Consider the following 20,332-nt stretch of genomic DNA (forward strand, 5'->3'; position numbering starts at 1 on the left):
AAAAGTCAGAAAGTATTTTAAAATGAATTAAAATCATTAAAAACCAAATAATTCATGAAAAATATCAAATGAAGTCATAAAAATAATTAAAATCATAATATGAAACTTGATTTTTCAAGAAAAATTTCAAAGTTGGTCTCATATTTTTCTGACTTCATATGAATTTTTAATGAATTATTGAAAATAGAATGAATTAAAGGAAAATAAAAAGAAAATGAAATAAACGAAAAATGCTGAGCCACCGGATCCAATTCATTAATTGACGTGGCACACTGCATGGCTTGGATCTGATGATGCACGGTAGGCTCAAGTCAACAGTCCAACATAATGGATTAAAGCAAGTAATTAAAACAGACGCATGAGATTAGATCATGACAGGGAGATCCAAGGGCCAGGGATCAGAACACGTGGTGGTGGTGGTGGAAACCACCGTCTTCTCCGATCAACCACACAAACTCCGGCCAGATTTGCAGGAAAATGAAACTTATCATAAATGAAAAACAAAGGCATGGAAATGAAGCTCGTGTGCTGTAGATCATCACTGTACCATTGGATTCCTCTCATTCTTCCTATATTGAGAGAAAGATGAAGGATAAAATCATGGTGTCCACACGGATTGTTCATGAAATGGAAAATTGAATGCACTAAAAGCTTGCCTCAAGTATGAGGACTTCAGAGAACCACAAAAACACAAGAAAACTACATTGAATTATGAGTTTCAGATCCAAACAGTTTGAGTTTATACCTTCAAATTGGTGAGTTTTTGGCCACAAATTCTTCAAGCTTTTTGCTCCTCTTTGATCTCTGAGTGTAGGGAAGATGATTGGCTAGGGAATCTAGCTTTGAAACTCAACTAATGTTGCTGAATTTCAAGCTCGAAAATCTGAAGAGAAAAAATGGTGAATGATTCCTTTGGTGAGGGTGTGGTTTCAGTGCAGCAGCATATGGAATCTCCAAAACGTTATGGAATGAAGCTCATGAGGCCCTTATTTATAGGTGAATGCAGCTGAGTTCACACTTTGCTCCTGTGCATGGGATTTGTAATTTTGAGTGCATGGGCCTTTGTGGACGTGTGAGAGGCCCATGAATGACTGAAGGAGCTTGTTGATATCATGTGGAGAGCATATGGTCGTGCACATGGAATGAAGAATGCTTGCATTTTAAGTTATAACATAAAATATCAAAAATGCATATAAATCAAAAGAAATTCGAATCTCCCAAATGGTAGATCCAAATGACCGTTGTGAGTAATGGTTGGAAAGCTTTTGAAATAAGGAACAAAAGTCATGTTGGGAAATAAACCATTTGAAATGTTCAAATTGATCAAAACTGGATTGGAAAGTTCAAGTGCAAAAAATGTTCTAATCACTTTGAAAAAGTTCACCAAAAGTAAGCTTGATCAAACCCCTCTTTACTCATGATACAAGCTTAAAATGAAAAAGTCTCCAACTTCAAAGTTGTATATATTTTCAAGATAGTCAATTTAGACTCAAAGTTTGCATCATTTGGATTTTCTAGGACAATGTTATGGGCATTTGAAATTGGATACTTTTTCAAATTCTATGAATTAGGTCCAAGATGACCTACAATGTTTTGCAATATCACATGTATTTCCTTTAGAATTATGATGTTTTGTCCAACATATAATTTTAAGTAGACATCTCAAGCTTTCCAATTAATTTGGTCCCACCTCAAAATCATAAAATCTTAGAAAGTTGTGCCCTTGGCAAGTTGACCCAAAATTAGGGTTTCAGTCAAAATGACCTATAATGTTTTGAAATGAATGATGACCTTCCAAGATTCAAATGTATTTTCTATGAACATGAAAGTTGTTAATATGGTTCTTAGGAACATGTTTTCCTTTGGGGTCATCTTCATTTGACAAACACATCAAAAGTTATGGCCCATTGATCCTCAACTTAGTCAGATGACTTGACTGGTCAACTTTTCAAGGTCAAACTTCCAATCTTGATGAAAAAATGATTGAGGGGCCTCAAATAGGCTCATATATGCATAAAAATGATAAATGAAAGAACTTACCTTGATTAAATTTGATCAGAGGTTGAGATTGCTTCATAGGCAAGGCACAATCAAAGCATAAGGAAATTATGGTTTCATTGGGAAACAATCTTCAAGCCTTTTGGGTTATCTGGATCAAATTAGAAAATTTAGATACTTGGTAGACATATATGATAATTAGGAACTTTGTGTACCATTGTCATGCTTTTTATCATCTTCATCTAGCCATTGCATTGGGCTTAGGAGCCTCCTAGAGGCATTGTGGAGCACATGATCACTTGAGCTTCAAAACAAAAAGAGTTAGTGACATATTTTTGTGCTTTTGGTTAGTAATCAAATAAGAAAAGTTTTAACATACAATAAAAGCATGCTTAGTGATCTCAAATCACTCAAACAAGTCCCAACCCTAGGGTTAAGGAGCCAAACATGCTATGATCCTTGAGGCAATGCATTTGTGCAATATCATGAGGCCATGAGGGATATTAGGGTCAAAATTAGGGTCTTACAGAAGGCCTCACCCAGACAAGACTCTTTTTGGGGATGTTATTGGCGGATGAGCTTTCGTCTTGATAATAACCTTCCTAAACAGTGATTGATGACTTTGGGAACCTCTTAACTTTAGCATCCTCCCAAAAGAGTTTTGTTTAGTAACCAAGGATACCCACTCTCACGGCATGTATGTTAAGCTACCTGTGGCATGCATAACATCATTCATAACATGCCATTCATATTATTTTATTTCCAAGGAATCTGAGTGTCATAAGTTGCAGGAATTCAAGAAGAATGGAATCAAGCAAAAGAAACATTTACTCTTTCAAGTTTAAAGATCCCGATCTAAGAAGCTTACGTGACTTAGTCTCTCAGATGCACCCGGTATACAAAATCAACTTTGGGAATAATTATGGCAATCTGCTCAGCATCCTCAACCAACGAGTGAACCATACAGCTTTAGTCACTTTGGCCCAATTCTATGACCTACCTTTAAGATGTTTAACATTCCAAGATTTCCAGCTAGCGCCAACGTTGGAAGAATTCGAGCGTCTTGTTAGGATTCCTATGAAGAACAAGCCATTGTTTGAAGGGATAGATGAATCTTTGCCCCTTGAGATCATTGCTAGCACGCTTCACATGGACGAAAGGGAAGTAGAGGCTAACCTAGAGACCAAAGGGAATACCAAAGGATTTTCGCTAAGCTTTCTCTTGGAAAGAGCTCATACCCTACTCAAAGCAGAAAGTTGGGACGCTTGTTACTCTGCTATTGCGTTGGCCATCTATGGCATCGTCCTGTTCCCAAACATGGATGGTTTCATAGACATGGCTGCTATTTGCGTTTTCCTTACTGGAAACCCAATACCCACATTGTTAGCTGATGTTTACTATTACATGAGCCATAGGTACACCAAGAAGAAAGGAATGATTGCTTGTTGTGCTCCTTTACTATATCAGTGGTTTCTTGAGCATCTTCCGAAGACAGGTGTTTGGGCAGAACAGACAAATGTTAGTGGGCCTCAGAGATTGGGATCACTCCGATCCGAAGATCTTTCTTGGTATTCCAAAGAATACATTAACATGGACATCATATTCAGCTGTGGAGACTTCCCTAATCTACCACTAATTGGAACTCAAGGATGTGTGAATGCTAACCCGGTTCTATCACTAAGACAACTTGGGTACCCAATGGAAGGCCCTCCAGAGGCAGGGTCTTTAGAAGCTTTCTTGTTGCTTGACTTTGGGGTTGAGAATCCTAGCTCGTTCCAACGAATCAAAGAGGCTTGGAAGAATGTCAATCGAAATGGCAGAGCTGATTTGGGGAGAGCTAATGGGATTACAAAAGAACCATATTTTCATTGGGTAAAGGAAAGGGTGGAGATGATCAAAATGCCATTCGTCACTCGGACACCTGTACCACTTCCTGAACCTAAGCTCACCCATATCCCTATTGAAGAAGTGGATGAACTCAAGACCACCATGGCAAAATTAGAAAGAGAGAATGAAGAGTTGAAGTTAAGACTCCAACAGGTCATCAATGAGAAAAACACCATAAAGTGGGAGCTTGAGAGAAAGGATGTACAACTTCAAGCACATGTGGAAAAGTTCAACAAAGAGGAGCATAAGAGGAAAAAGATCAAAGTGGGACTAGAACAAGCTGACATTGTCTAGATACTCTTAAAGGTCAATTACGACAAGCCCAGAAAGAATGTCAGGACAATGAGCATTGGTGGCATCTGGCCACAAAGGAAAACAAGACGATAAGAGATACACTTGGGGCTCAGATAAAAGAACTCACCATTTATATTTGTCATGCAAAGGCTGAAGCGGATCAAGAATGCCGACTCAAGAATATAGCCACCGAAGCCTCTAGGGTTTCGCCCATGATATGGGAGGAGAAGTGTCGAGAGGTGAGAGACGCAAAAGAGTCTTCCAGCTATTGGAAGAGCCAGCTAGAGTCATTACACCAAGACAAATCCATATGGTTGAAGGAACGAGAGTATGTGATTGAAGATTATGAATCCTTTAAGAAGACCATAGACTTCTTGCAAGGAGATAGGGATAAGTTCCGTGCAAAGCTCGATGGGCTAGTGGGGTTCTGTAATTGGGAGGCTAAAGAATTACCATGGAAGTTAAGAGACGCAATTGAAGAGTTAAAGGAAGATAACACTCTTCCAGCCATAATCAGTTTCATTTTGCTCTGTAGAGGGTTGCTGAAGAGATTCAAGGAAGAACTAGAAGAGCTCCAAGCCAGAAAGCCTGTAGTTTAATTTTCCTATGTCTTATATTATGTTCCTTTGACAATGTATTTTGAACTAGGGCCTTTTGGACCCCTACGTTATGTACTTGAATGAATGATGTTTAAAATTACTCCATTATTGCTATTCTAAGTATTTCTTGTTTCTCCGAATTACTAACAACTAATGAAACTCGAATGATTCCCTGAAAATAAAATATACATAACATTCACATCCTCATTATGCATCACGCTTCATAAAAACAAAAAAACTTACCCAACCTTTTTTACCCTTTATCCAGCAACGCTAACTAATCAACACCGATACGAGACGCGAAGCAACTACAAGATGACGTTAGAGAAAGTTGAGGCTAACCAAGTTACCATGAGGACAAACATCAATGTGATCCAAGAGAAAATGGATCAACTGTTGGAGACAATGCTCACAATCACCCAGAGAGAGAGGGTTGTGGATGCAGAAGTTGGGGCAAGGAGGAATGATAGCACATGAGGTTTGGTCCACCAAGACGAGAGCTTCGTCCATGCCAAGAAGAGTCTGGTTCATATATCGGTAGGAAGTAAAGGAGATGGAGATCGTGCAGAGCCTTCTGATGCGTCTTCTCATCATGGATCTGAAATGGGAGATGACCCGTACGATGCTTTCTATGTACCTGATCAATCGAAGCCTAAGACACTTCCAGATCCTACTGCAGATAGGCTTCGTGCCTTGGAAAAGAAGATCAAAGCAATAGAGGGGAATAATATCTTCGGCGCCTCTGCAATGAACATGCGTTTGGTATCAAATTTGGTCATCCCAGATAAATTTAAAACTCCTGATTTCGAGAAATACAAAGGCCAGACTTGCCCAAGAAGTCACCTAGTAATGTACTTCATGAAAATGGTTGCTCATACCAAAAATGACAAACTGATTATACATTGTTTCCAAGACAGTCTAAGTGGAGCGTCTCTAAGATGGTACATGAGCTTAGAGCAGGGGCGGATTCAAAACTGGGAAGATTTGGCTGACGCATTTATCCGTCAATACAAATATAACTTAGATATGGCACCCGACCGAATGTAGTTACAAGGGATGGCCATGAAAGAAAGGGAGTCATTTATAGAATACGCCCAGCGATGGAGAGAGTTGGTTGCTCGGGTAGAACCACCATTTTCTGAAAAGGAAATGATTGGAATATTTGTGGACACCCTGAAGGACCCATTATTTGATAGATTAGTGAGTAGTGCAGCGTCCGACTTTGCGCATCTAGTCACAATCGGTGATTGCATAGAAAAAGGGTTGAGGGATGGAAAGATTCCAGGAGCTGTGGCAGCCCCTAGCGCACCGAAAAAGTATTTTGGAGGCTTCCAGAAGAAAAGAGAAGGTGAAACGAACGCTATATCCAGAGGCTATAAGGGGAAGCAACAGGCTTCATATGGCCAAGTCGCCGCCGTGGTGCCCATACCTTATCAACAACCCATACAGCAATAACAAATGTATCAACCATAGCATCAACAACATCGTCAATAACAGAACACCGCACCACCAAGACAATTCAAACCAAGGCCTCCAAGAAGGCAGCTTGGTCCTCTACTAGTACCTTATAGCCAAATATTCCCATATTTGCAAAATGAGGGCCTTCTGACATTGAGGGAACTAAAACCGGTTGTTTTTCCATATCCACCCGGATATGATGCTAACGCCCATTGTGAGTTTCATATGGGAGCGCCCGGTCATACCTTGGAGAATTGTTTTGCATTTCAAAATAGGGTACAAGACTTAGCAAAGGCTGTCACCTTCACTCCGAGACGCCCGAACGTGAACACCAATCCCATGCCAACACATGGGGATGCTTCCGTTAGTGCCATTGAAGAGAGTGATCAGGGTGAACGGATTCTTAAGGTTGAAGAGATTCAAACCCCTATCGCCAGGATAGGAACACAGTTGCTAAAGAGTGGTCTAATCCCGAAGGAGCTAGTTGATGAAGAGAACGATACAAAAGTTGAGAATTTTTAGACAACAAATGCTAGATCAAGGCGAGTTATAGATAAATCGTCGTGTCAAGAGAAAGGGAAAGGAAGAGATAGCCGTGTTGGATATCCCTTATGATGAGGTTAGTGTGGAAGTCCCTATAAACCCATTGGTGATAGAGTTTCCAGCTCCGTTTGCATATGAAGATGAGAAGGCGGTTCCGTGGATATATCAGCCCAGAGCTTTTAAGCAAGGGCAGGAAGACCGACTGTTGGTTATCAATGAACCAAATGTCACCTCGATAGTAGGACCAGCTGGAATGACGCGTAGTGGCCGAGTGTTCGCGCCAAAGACTGTTGATGCTTCTGCAACAGCTAAGGGAAAGGAAGTTGCTGTCCAGATCCTCGTCCCCAATCAAGAAATGCATTTGTCCCCTAAAGCTGCAGTCACTCGTGAAGAGGCCGAGGAATTTCTAAGGATAATCAAGAAGAGTGATTATAAAGTGGTGTACCAATTGAATCAAACACCTTCAAAAATCTCCATGTTATCTTTATTGCTCAACTCAGAAGCACATAGGAACTCGTTGTTGAAAGTATTGAGCGCAGCGCATATCACGAAAGACATAATGATAGAACAGTTTAACGATGTGATAGCTTGCGTAACCACTGGATTTTTTTTGGGGTTTAACGACGATGAACTTCCAGCCGAGGGAAAGAACCGTAACAAAGCCCTACATATCTCCTTGAAATGCATAGACACTATACTATCAAGGGTATTAGTAGACACAGATTCCTCACTGAACGCCATGCCAAAGAAACACTTTGATAAAACTGCCAATGGAAGGGATGAATATGAAGCCCAGCACCCTAATCGTAAAGGAATTTGATGGCTCAAGGCGAGAAGTGATAGGGGAGGTTGATTTACCGATCAAAATAGACCTAACTTTTTTCAATATCATGTTCCAGGTTATGGGCATACATCCCGGTTATAGTTGCCTACTTGGGCGACCGTGGATTCACTCCGCAGGCGCCGTCACCTCCACTCTACATCAAAAGCTAAAATTCATCACGAAAGACAAGATGATTGTGATTGGATGGGAGGAGGATATCTTGGTTAGGCACTTAACATCTTTCCGGTATATCAAGGTGGATCGAGAGATAACCGAGACACCATTCCAATCCTTGGAAGTGGTAAATATGATGGTCGTCCAGCAGACATTGGAGACCCCGAAATCAGGACCATCCATGGCCTCGTGGCAAGGAGCTAAGGCTATGATGGAAAGTAAAAATGCTCAAGATTGGGGAAAAGTGGTGGAAGTGCGAGAGAAGCGAGACAAGTTTGGGTTAGGGTATGACCCGTCATCAATTGAAACCGGTAACCAACATGACAAAGAGCAGATTCCTTCGATAGAAGAAACATTCACCAGCGCTGGCCACATTTTGGGCAACCAGGTGGCAATGATCAATAATGAAGTTCGTGAAGAGGGGGTGTCTAGCTGGCTACGACAAGCCGCACCTAATGAAGAGCTGACAAACTAGAAGGCTGTGGAAGTCCCCCAATTTTTTCAAAAGTAATTTTATTATTTTAGACAAAACCCTGTGCTCTGCCCAAGGCACAGTGGCGTGTTGTAGGGCCTCTTTTATCTTTTTTAAGAAGTTTTTATATTATTAGTAAAATGGCGATTTGCATTCAAATTTTTGTTCCTTTCCTTTCATTTTTCTATTACAATAAAATGGCATCAATTTTTAATGCACGCTCTTTCTAAATAAACTACATAAATCATAACATACAGAGACACCACCGAGACCATTGATAACGACACTGCTAAGGTCTGGCATGACTTTGATTGTCCAATCTACCAAGCTGAAGATGAAGTGGGGGAAGATTGAGAACTCCCTGAAGAGTTGGCCCGATTACTCAAACAAGAACAAAAGGTCATTCAACCACTCCAGGAGGACATCGAAGTTATCAATCTGGGAACAGAAGAAGACAAGAGAGAAGTAAGGGTAGGTGTCGCGCTTCAAGATGCAGTAAAAACAAGATTGATAGAGCTCCTCCACGAATATGATGATGTGTTTGCATGGTCATACCAAGATATGCTCGAATTAGACACTTATATCGTGACCCACACGCTTCCCCTTAAAGAAGAATGCTCTACCGTCAAACAAAAGCTAAGAAGAACTTGACCGGATATGGCTCTCAAGATCAGAGAAGAGGTGAGAAAGCAGTTTGACGCTGGTTTCCTGGAAGTCGCTAAGTACCCACAATGGGTTGCCAACATTGTACCGGTATTGAAGAAAGATGGGAAGGTCCGCATGTGCGTAGATTACCGAGACTTAAATAGAGCTAGTCCTAAAGACGATTTCCCATTACCTCACATCGATGTATTGGTGGATAACATAACTCAGTTCTCCGTATTTTCCTTTATGGATGGCTTCTCTGGATACAACTAAATTAAAATAGATCCCGAGGACATGGAGAAGACCACATTCATTACCCCTTAGGGCACCTTTTGTTACAAAGTAATGCCGTTTGGAATAAAGAACGCTGGAGCAACATATTAACGTGCTATGGTGACTCTCTTTCATGACATGATTCATAAAGAGATTGAGGTGTATGTTGACGACATGATTTCCAAATCCCAGAAAGAAGAAGAACATATCACTAACCTGGAGAAACTGTTTGCTCGTTTGAGGAAGTTTAGGTTGAGACTTAATCCTAACAAATGCACATTTGGGGTTGGATCTGTGAAGCTTTTAGGTTTTATTGTAAGCCAAAAGGGAATTGAAGTAGATCCCGACAAGGTTCGAGCCATTCAGAACATGCCTACACGAAGGACTGAGAAGGAGGTTCGTGGTTTCCTGGGGAGACTGAATTACATCGCCAAGTTTATCTCCCACCTTACTGCCACATGTAAACCAATATTCAAGCTTCTAAGGAAGAATCAAGGCGTGGAGTTGAATGATGACTGCCAAATAGCCTTCGATAAAATCAAAGAATACTTGCAAGAGCCGCCGATTCTGATGCCCCCTGCAGAAGGGAGACCTCTTATCATGTATTTAACAGTGCTCGACGAGTCCATGGGCTGTGTATTGGGACAACAAGATGAGATTGGTAGAAAAGAGTATGCCATGTATTATCTGAGCAAAAAGTTTAATGATTGCAAGACCAGATATTCACTACTCGAGAAGACTTGTTGTGCACTCGCATGGGCCGCTAAGCGTCTCAGGCAGTACATGCTAATCCACACGACTTGGTTGGTATCTAAAATGGATCCCATCAAATACATATTCGAGAAACCAGCTCTTATCGGTAGGATTTCCCGATGGCAGATGTTGTTATCAAAATACGATATTCAATATGTCACACAGAAGGCAATCAAAGGAAATGTATTAGTAGACCATCTTGCTCACCAACCACTGAAGGATTACCACCTTTGAAGTTTGACTTCCCAGATGAGGACATCATGGCTGTTAAGGATGCTAAAGACTCCGAACTAAAGGAGTATCTTGAGCCAAAAGCAGGTTGGACTCTCATGTTCGACGGCGGCTCAAGTGCAATAGGCCATGGAATTGGGGCAGTGCTGATGTCTCCCAAGAATTTCCATCTACCGTTCACCACAAAGCTCTGTTTTACCTGCACAAATAATATGACCGAGTATGAAGCTTGCATACTAGGGTTGGAAGAAGCTATTGAGTTGAAGATCAAGGTACTAAAAGTATTCATGGATTCTGCTCTAGTGATACATCAGATCAGAGGTGATTGGGAAACAAGACATGCTAACCTAATTCCATACCGGGATTACGTGCTGAAGTTACTCCCAAAATTCGACAAAATTACTTTTTCTCATATTCCTCGAGAGGAGAATCAGATGGCAGATGCCTTAGCAACCTTGGCTTCCATGTATAAGTTAATATGGCCCAACCATCAACCTCACATTGAAATTAGGCGTTTTGATGAACCCGCGCATTGCCTGACGATAGCAGAAGAGCCAGATGGCAAACCCTGGTTCTTTGACATTAAACAGTATTTAGAGAAGCAGGAATACCCGGCAGAGGCCTCTAGCCTTGATAAGAGGACTCTCCGTAGGTTTGCATCGAAGTTCCTCTTGAATGGGGAGGTATTGTACAAGCAGAACTATGACATGGTCTTGTTGAGGTGTGTGGACAAGCATGAAGCTAATCAGCTTATCAAGGACATACACGAAGGGTCTTTCGGCACACACGTAAATGGGCACACCATGGCAAAGAAAATCCTAAGGGCAGGTTACTACTGGTTAACAATGGAAGCCGACTGTTATCATTACACCAGGGCATGCTACAAATGCCAAATCTATGCTGATAAAATACATGTACCGCCTACCCCGCTGAATGTTATAGCATCACCTTGGCCTTTCTCTATGTGGGGCATCGACATGATCGGGATGATAGAACCCAAAGCATCTAATGGGCATAGGTTTATCTTGGCGGCCATAGACTACTTTACCAAATGGGTGGAAGTCGCATCTTATGCGAATGTCACGAAGCACGTAGTCGCCCATTTCTTAAAAAACAACATCATATGTCGATATGGGGTTCCCAACAAAATCATCATTGATAACGGGTTCAATCTCAACAACAAGACCATGGAGGAGTTATGCACAATGTTCAAGATCGAGCATCACAACTCATCATCAGTTCGGCCTAAGATGAATGGGGTTGTTGAAGCTGCGAACAAAAATATCAAGAAAATCATCCAAAAGATGGTTGTCACGTACAAGGATTGGCATGAGATGTTACCTTTTGCGTTAAACGACTATCGTACGTCGGTACAAACTTCAATAGGGGCAACCCCTTATTCCTTGGTATACGGCATGGAAGGAGTTCTCCCTATAGAAGTGGAGATTCCCTCGATGAGAGTCTTGATGGAGGCTAAGTTAGACAAGGCAGAATGGGTTCAATTAAGGTACGACGAGCTCAACCTTATTAAGGAGAAACGCTTGAAAGCGTTAGGTCATGGTCAACTATATCAGAGGCGTCTTAAGAAGGCATTCGACAAGAAAGTCCGTCCTAGGGTGTTTCAAGAGAGAGATTTGGTGCTGAAGAAAATCTTGCCCATTCACAAGGACTCCAGGGGGAAATGGACACCAAATTATGAAGGTCCATTTGTGGTAGTTAGGGCCTTTTCCGGAGGCGCCCTAATCCTGGAAACTATGGATGGTGATGAATTGCCACTTCCTACCAATGTTGATGTTGTTAAAAAGTACTTTGCCTAAAAACATGGAATAATAAAAGTCGCTAAATCGAAAACCCGAAAGGGCGATTTAGGCAAAAATGGCTATCCCAGTGGATCGAAAACCCGAAAGGGCGATCCAGGCAAAAATTAGGGATAAAAATAAAAAAATTGACCCGCTGAGTTGAAAACCCGAAAGGGCGGCTCAGGAAAAAATGGGTATCCCGGTGGATCAAAAACCCGAAAGGGCGGTCCAGGCAAAAGTTAGGGATTAATTCCAAGGCAAAGAGTTGTACTTTCAGGCATCTAACGTATCCCTCGAAGACAAAGAATCAATCTACCTAACTTTTTCAAAAGCAAGGTGCTCGGATTATCAGAGACATAAGCATTATAGCAGTTTGGAAACTTAATAGGAACTCAATTTTATTGTTGTTTTGTTTCTATGCACATCAATTACCTCATTAAGGAATTGCATCATTATGTACAATCGCCCACTTAAGGGTCAAATCAATAAAAGAGAAATTTTCTCGTCAAAAGTTGTGCCCAAATTATTTTGTATTTTATCTGTTTGTTTGCAAAACACCTTTACTTTTGATAAACATCACTCTTAAAGATTTTGGAGAAAATAAAAACACATAATTGAATGAAGTAATAAAATTGCTTTTGAAATAGTAAAAGGGTAAATCTCTTAGTCTCCAAGTTTGTTATTGTTTTTCATAGAGGTGTAGGACTGTTTGCATGCACCTATGTTCATTCCAATTGCTAATCAGCATCTCTCGTAGATATACTCATGGTATAGCCGAACCGGGGCAAGTCTCTAATGCATTTCCAGTAGAAACATTAATAAATCATGGATGGAGTATCGCGTGTTGAGAAGTCTGAACCCTTCAGTGGCTTGGAGCAACCCAAATATATTCCCAAAATCACCTAGTGGGGCATCAAAGCTTGATCTTCATTGATCACCCCAATAACAAAAGTCCACCCTGTTGGCATCATCACCAAAGCAAGAATGCCTTAACTGTGACATATCCCAATTACCCATTTGAATACCCACATATATCACAATTACATACATAATCTTCCTACCAAATAGGAAAATTCACCAAGAAGTAATCATACCAATCATCGGCATACATATGCACAGCCTTATACGATTCGCATTCTTACATGCACATCCTAAATATCCTCAGCAATTGCATAATACATACACCTTATGCATCTTCCCATGCATGGCATTTCCACCCAAAGTGGAACATCAAAATCAAACATAAAATATCAGGATCTAAGGTCATTCATGTATATCTTAGACATTCCTCATTTCCAATTAAAGATATTACCCTGCATGCGCTCATGGAATCATTTCCCGGCAAGCCACTTTTCAACTTTATGATTAAATGAAATTCCCAGCATTTTCGTTGCTATCATTGCTCCCCAAGCAGAGGTTACCCTAAAAAGTCTCTTAAGAGCTTTTCCCCTGCAGAGCATTTCTAGGAAATCTCCCTCAAAATGAGTCTTTTCTTAAACATTCCCCCCAACAAACATTCATTTTTGAGATGTTACTTCATTTATCTGAAGAATCTCGTCTATCTGTTTGAGATGCTGCTTCATTAATCTGAAGAGTCTCATTCCAGATTTTAAAGAATTACTGCTCTAGTATCCTCAAAGAGTCTTAGATTCAATTAAGGTATCATTCCCTCGTTCGGAATATCTTAATTCTATCAGATAAGATGCTGCTTCGACTCGATATAGAGAATCTCATTTTTGTTGTTTGAGATGCTACTTCATAAATATGAAGAGTCTCATTCCAGATTTTTTAGAGATAATACTCTAGTATTCTCGAAGAGTCTTGGATTCAATTAAGGTATCATTCCCTCGTTCGGAATATCTTAATTCTATCAGATAAGATGCTGCTTCGACTTGATACAGAGAATATCATTTTTGTTGTTTGAGATGCTGCTTCATCAATGTGAAGAGTCTCATTCCATATTTTTTTAAAGATACTGCTCTAGTATCCTCGAAGAGTCTTAGATTCAATTAAGGTATCATTCCCTCATTCGGAATATCTTAATTCTATCAGATAAGATGTTGCTTCGACTCGATACAAAGAATCTCATTTTTGCTGTTTGAGATGCTGCTTCATCAATGTGAAGAGTCTCATTCCAGATTTTTTAGAGATACTGCTCTGGTATCCTCGAAGAGTCTTAGATTCAATTAAGGTATCATTCCCTCGTTCGGAATATCTTAATTCTATCAGATAAGATGCTGTTTCGACTCGATACAGAGAATCTCATTTTTGCTGTTTGAGATACTACTTCATCAATGTGAAGAGTCTCATTCCAAATTTTTTTAGAGATACTGCTCTAGTATCCTCGAAGAGTCTTAGATGTAATTAAGGTATCATTCCCTCATTCGGAATATCTTAATTCTATCAGATAAGATGCTGCTTCAACTCGATACAGAGAATCTCATTTTTGCTGTTTGAGATGTTGCTTCGTTAATATGAAGAGTCTCATTCCAGATTGTTTATAGATACTGCTCTAGTATCCTCGAAGAGTCTTAGATTCAATTAAGACATCATTCTTTTGGTATGGGATATCTTAATTCTATCAGATAAGATGCTGTTTCAACCCGATACAGAGAATCTCATTTTTGATGTTTGAGATGCTGCTTCATCAATATGAAGAGTCTCATTCCAGATTTTTTTAGAGATACTGCTCTAGTATCCTCGAAGAGTCTTAGATTCCATTAAGACATCATTCCTTTGGTTTGGAATATCTTAATTCTATCAAATAAGATGCTGTTTCGACTCGATACAGAGATCTCACTTTTACTGTTGAGATGCTGCTTCATCAATATGAAGAGTCTTATGCCAGATTGTTTAGAGATGCTGCTCTAGCATCCTGGAAAAGTCTTGAGATTTAGCTAAGATATCATTCCATTACTAAAATATCTCGATTATGGCGTCCAAGATACTGTTCTGACGACTCCCAGAAAGTCTTGGTTGTTCCATTTTTACCTTAGGATAATTTCTCTTACTATTTCTCACTGCATTTTCTTCCTGTATTTTCTGCCTTGCATTTCCAAGGACAAAATTCGGGTCTTTCTTGTATTTAATTATCTCCCACCGTGAATGTACGAAGACTGCTGTCATTCTTACTTTCTGGGTTCGAGATAATTAAATAAGGGCAGCTGTCATACCCCAATGTCGTTGGGGTAAGAAAATCTTTCACCAGCATTCACAACCAGAAGTTATAAGGCATAAACTCTATCTTAGGGTTTCTCATCCCTAAGCTACTCCAAACTCCCCCATCATTCCTAAAGCTGTTGCTAAAGCATGGGATGGTATGCGCATTTTTGGGGCTTGTTGGTTATAAAAGGCCCATTTTGGTTATCCATGAGACCTTTTGGTTTAAAATCCCACTCCTATCAACATGTCCACAATTAATATTGCAAGTTCAAGGTGTGGTTCAAATATTTTTTACACGTACTAGTCCAAGTCCACTTTCTTACTAGCAAGTATTAAAAGCCATTTTACTTGTGATGATCACTTGATTAGCCCAAGTTTGCAAGCCCATTTTTACATCCCAAATATTTGTGCCAAGTTTTAATCGTTCATGAGTGTCTAAATTCAAGTTGCATTTTGAAGCATGTATATGATTGGTTTAATCTAAGGTTAATTATAGGGAGGAACTGTTATGATGGATAACGTTTTAAGGCTCCCATATTTTACAGACCTATGCGCCATGATCTTTTGTTGGCTTCGTGGTTGGAGATGAGCTTTCAATGCTTATGATGTGCGTTTCATTTTGTTCCTTTACTCATATGATTATTTAGCCAATAATAATATACTAAGGGCAACCAATTTGAACGTTCATTCTTGTAATTATGGTGGTCCAAACAGTTTTCAATGAGATATTACTCTAAGACTTGAGTGTTTAAAAATTGATTACATAAACCAGTTCTAAGCTAGGACTTTACATATATTATAAGACAGTCCAAAAAGTATTATACATATTGTCTTAAAATTCAAATGTTACATCTTAATGCATGAATAATCAAGGTGTTATTATTGCGAATCCCGCTGTTGAAGACAAAGCTTTTGAAACGCCATAGCCAAACCATCCCTTAGATCGAAATGCCCTAATTCCAGCTCCCTCGTGGAGCTGGTACAACAGACCGTCCTTCCCATTTGAATTTTCCTTTGTGACCTGCAGAAAAATAATAAAAAGCTTAAAATCTAAATTATAACATTATCTCCATAAGCACTTAAAAGCTGAAAACAATTAATAAGTTAATCAAGTAAACACTTTGCATAGGGGACCACAGAAAAAATGCCAAAGAGCGTCTTCAGTATAGACAACAAATTCATTCGTAACGAATTCACAAAATCTGGATCCCCACGAAATATGGGATGCACAAAGGATATCCTAACGGATTTATCCTAGGATTTACCAGCTCATCATTAAGAGAACATGCTTCACAATCTCACTATAAGTACCAAGCTATTACAGTGAGTGAAGGACACCGTTATTCTGCCAAAATATCCCAATAACCTTTCTATTAAAGCTCACAAAGTTTTTCAAGTCTAACTTAGAATTTCACACTGAAATTCTAAGAGAGGCGAGCTCATAGCTAACATCACCATCAATAGCATTCAAAAACGGGAAAGAACAGAGGAAGACAAAGAAAGTTTGAAGTTAGAAGGAAACTTATCTTGAACGCCGCGGAGAAGACGTCGCCGACGACCCACTTTCGATCAAGTATACATCTTCTTTCTCCTTCGCTTAAAATATTTGCATCATTTTTTTCGCCTCAACGAGCTAACCAAAACCCCCATGACAATTGCTTGAAATCTCCGCCGTTGTGGCTTCATTTGCAGATTTAGGGTTTTGACTTTGAATGTTTGTATTTAATTGTTTTTGTGTTCATTTGGCTTGAGGAGAAGATTTATGTGGTTTGGTTTGTGAAAATTTCTGTTTAGGTTTTTTGTGTGTGATTAGGGTTTCCGATCTAAGACATTGGTCAACCTTTTATTGTTTTCGTGACTGGATTTGTAATCGTGAGTTTGGAATAGGAAGGTTTAGGTTTAGATTCATTGATTTGGGGTAAGGGTTCGCCGGAGAAGAAGGTGGCGCCGCCGTCGTTGGCCGGCAACCACTGTCTTCTCCGGTAGGTTTTGGCCACGGTTGGTTTAGAAATTGCAGGGCGTTTTGTTGCTCTGAGTTAAGAGAGAGAGTGAAGTGAGGGATGAATGGCTTATATTTCACAAGTAAATGCTTTTTCTTTAGCTGCCGTTGAGTGTCCAGGTTTGTTGATGACAAGTCTCCTTGACCTTGGACACTTGTCGCTTGTAGTTTGTTGGCTGGTGGAGCGTTTCTACGCATTAAGGTACACCAAGTTGCCATACACCCTCTCCATCCACCGTGTGATTTGAGGACCGGCTCAGATCTCCAGATCTGACGGTCCAGAGCGTACCCGTGAGTTAATATGATTGACCGGGACTTTTTAGGGCTTTGTAGTTTGGTTTAGGCCAATTCAACCTGGGCCTGTATTCGCCTTCCTATTGGAACCCCCCCCCCCCCCCCCCCCCTATTTGGTCCAGTTTTGGAAGATTCGTTTTGGGCTTAGTTTCTATCCCAAAGCCCAAACTGTTTTATTATTATTTTGTTTATTCCATATTTATTTGCTTATTTGATTTAAGTAGAGCTTTATTGATTAATCAAATTTCTATTATCATTTCTAAAAATAATTAAAATAATTTGATTATCTATTATTACTATCATCATCATTAGTTATTTTAATTATATAATTATTCATTTTTTGGGGATTTATGAGATTTATTTGTATTAATACTTATTTAGTCGTTTGTATAAGTGTTCAATTTCATAGGCGTGTTGTGTTACATTTGGGACAAATCATTTCCATACCATCAATTCAAACCAATTTAAAAAAAAATCAAAGAATTCTCGATTCAAAGTCGAGCCCATTTTCAAACTCCTTTGTAAGTCGATCGCTTTTAAAGCATCGCCACCAACCTCACATAGCTTACTCTTGGGCTTTCTTACAATGAGACCTAGTCGATTATTAATTGATCGATTAGATGAATGTTTCACTAAATAAAATCCACTTCATTCATAAAACCCAAATTTAAAACCTCGATCCAACATCGAGTATTCTTTATTAAAATTAAATTAAAATACCTAATCACCATTAAATACTATTTCATTTGGAAATGAAAAAGGGGATGGTTTTGAGTTTTCAACTCCTCTCCTCGATTATTTAAATACGAGTTCTTTTACTCGGTTAGTCGAATAATCGTCTCTTCTAATCCACTTAAGCATAATTAAATCAAAACGTTCTTACAATAAATAAAAATGAAATGGGGGATGGTTTTAAGCCTTTAACTCCTCCCCTCGATTGTTTGAATACAATTTTTCTTGCTCGATCAGTTAAGCCCTCGTCATTTCTTTACAAACTTCTAAAACCCCGATTAGATCAAACTATTTTCATAATAAGCTAAATGAAAAAAGGAGATGACTTTGGGTTTTCAACTTCTCTCCCCAATTGTTTGAATACGAGTTCTCTTACTCGGTCAGTCGAACAATTGTCATTTTTCCACAAACATATAACCTAATCAAATCATTTTCATAACAAACTGTACGAAAAGGGAGATGGTTTTGAGTTTTCAAATCCTCTTCTCAAATGCTTGGATATGAGTTGTCTTACTCAGCCATTCAAGTACTTGTCGTCCATTCTAAGATACATCAACCATATACAACCTTATTTTCTTAAATACTCAGACGAAATAGAAAGCGGTCTAGAGTCTTCTATTCCCTTTCCTGATTATTAGGATACGAGTTGTCTTACTCGATTATCCGAGTAAACGTCATCCAGTCAAAACACCTTAATTATCATCAAATCCTTTTATAATTAAGGATGAAAAAGAAAAAGGTCTAGAGTCTTCTTTTCCCTTTCCCGACTGTTAGGATACGAGTTGTTTTACTCGACTATCCGAGTAATCGTCATCCAACCAAATATATTAACACATCAAATTTATCAGTCCTCGCCCCATGCGACCGAAACCAATCCAACAAAACATCAAACATATTAACTCAACTTGTCACCCCCGTGTGACCAAAACTCTTTTCAGAAAGAACACTATTTAATCCTTTCTAATGCGCATAACAAACCAATGCTTAAGCCTTCGCCGAGAGTAGACAAGCCAACGTTTAGCCTTTAGAACGCAATTTAAACAGTTGTTAACTAAAAGACACCAACCAACCGTAGTACCCCGAACTACAAATGCTCTGATTTCCTTATTGCACCATAAGGATAGTAGGCACGAGATTGCGAGATCTTGGCGAGCAAACTAATAAAAAAACCTCCATTTTCCCCCTTATGAGATTTCCATCCATCTCTATTATCAAATACTTATCACTTGAAGAAAGAGAATAACATTCAACTAACATTCAAATACCAAGTCGGACTAAAAGGTTCCCATTGAGTACAACGGACGTGAGGGATGCTAATACCTTCCCCTTGCGTAATCGACTCCCGAACCCGAATATGGTTACGACGACCATTATTTTATTTTCTAAAAGGTTTTATCGATATTTTCCTATTCCTTCATTGGGATAAATAAAGTTCGGTGGCGACTCTATTCGAATTTAATTTTTCCGTGACCATCGCGAGGAATCGTATTTTTCGAGATGCGACAAATGGTATAGTGATGTTCAACTTGTGAGGAGTAGTCCTTAACAAGTTGGCTTGATACCCATCTACTCAGTGGAGACCCTTTTGGAGTTATTAATATCACACAAGTTATTTGTGGTTAGGCATTACTTTCTCTGATTTGGGGTCCGAGAAGGTGAGAACCGTAGAACATTTAACCCATCTTGGCCTATTTAGGACGTAGTATGGAGACTGTTCAGGTGTAGACCTGATAATAGTTGTTACTCGATACTACACTCAAATGAGTTTCTCTTGAGAATATTATGGGTTGATGAGCCAGTCATCCTAACCTATAATATCCGATAGATAGGATTAAGACTCTGGAACTTTTTAGAACATGATCTACAGGTTTTTATCCTTAGTACACTCCTTTGGGATGGTTCTTAACCCAACTCCATGTCCGTGACTCACAACAAACCCTATGATTCTTGGTTGATTCGATCAAGTCTTGTCAATATCAACGGAACTTGGGTGTTGATAAGGTGAAAACCATAACCCACCAAAATGGATGATTGATTTTGATGATGACTTGATCCATCCCTTGACCTTTGTTTGTGCTTGCCTTGTGTTTAATCCCTTGTTTGTGATTTTTGCATTCATGCATACATGCGCATCATAACATTCATCACAGAAAAATAAATTTCAAGGAACTAAGGTCTTATTTGAAAATACTTTCA

General features: G+C 39.4%; 1 protein-coding gene across 1 annotated transcript; it reads left to right on the forward strand.

The window, feature by feature from the left end:
- Positions 1–2,802: 2,802 nt before the first annotated feature.
- Positions 2,803–4,179, forward strand: LOC127080282 (uncharacterized). Its single transcript, XM_051020609.1, has one exon. It carries the CDS (start codon positions 2,803–2,805, stop codon positions 4,177–4,179), a length of 1,377 nt encoding a protein of 458 aa, XP_050876566.1.
- Positions 4,180–20,332: the final 16,153 nt, after the last annotated feature.

The sequence above is a fragment of the Lathyrus oleraceus genome, chromosome 5, assembly GCF_024323335.1.
Source record: "Lathyrus oleraceus cultivar Zhongwan6 chromosome 5, CAAS_Psat_ZW6_1.0, whole genome shotgun sequence".
NCBI lineage: Eukaryota > Viridiplantae > Streptophyta > Magnoliopsida > Fabales > Fabaceae > Lathyrus > Lathyrus oleraceus.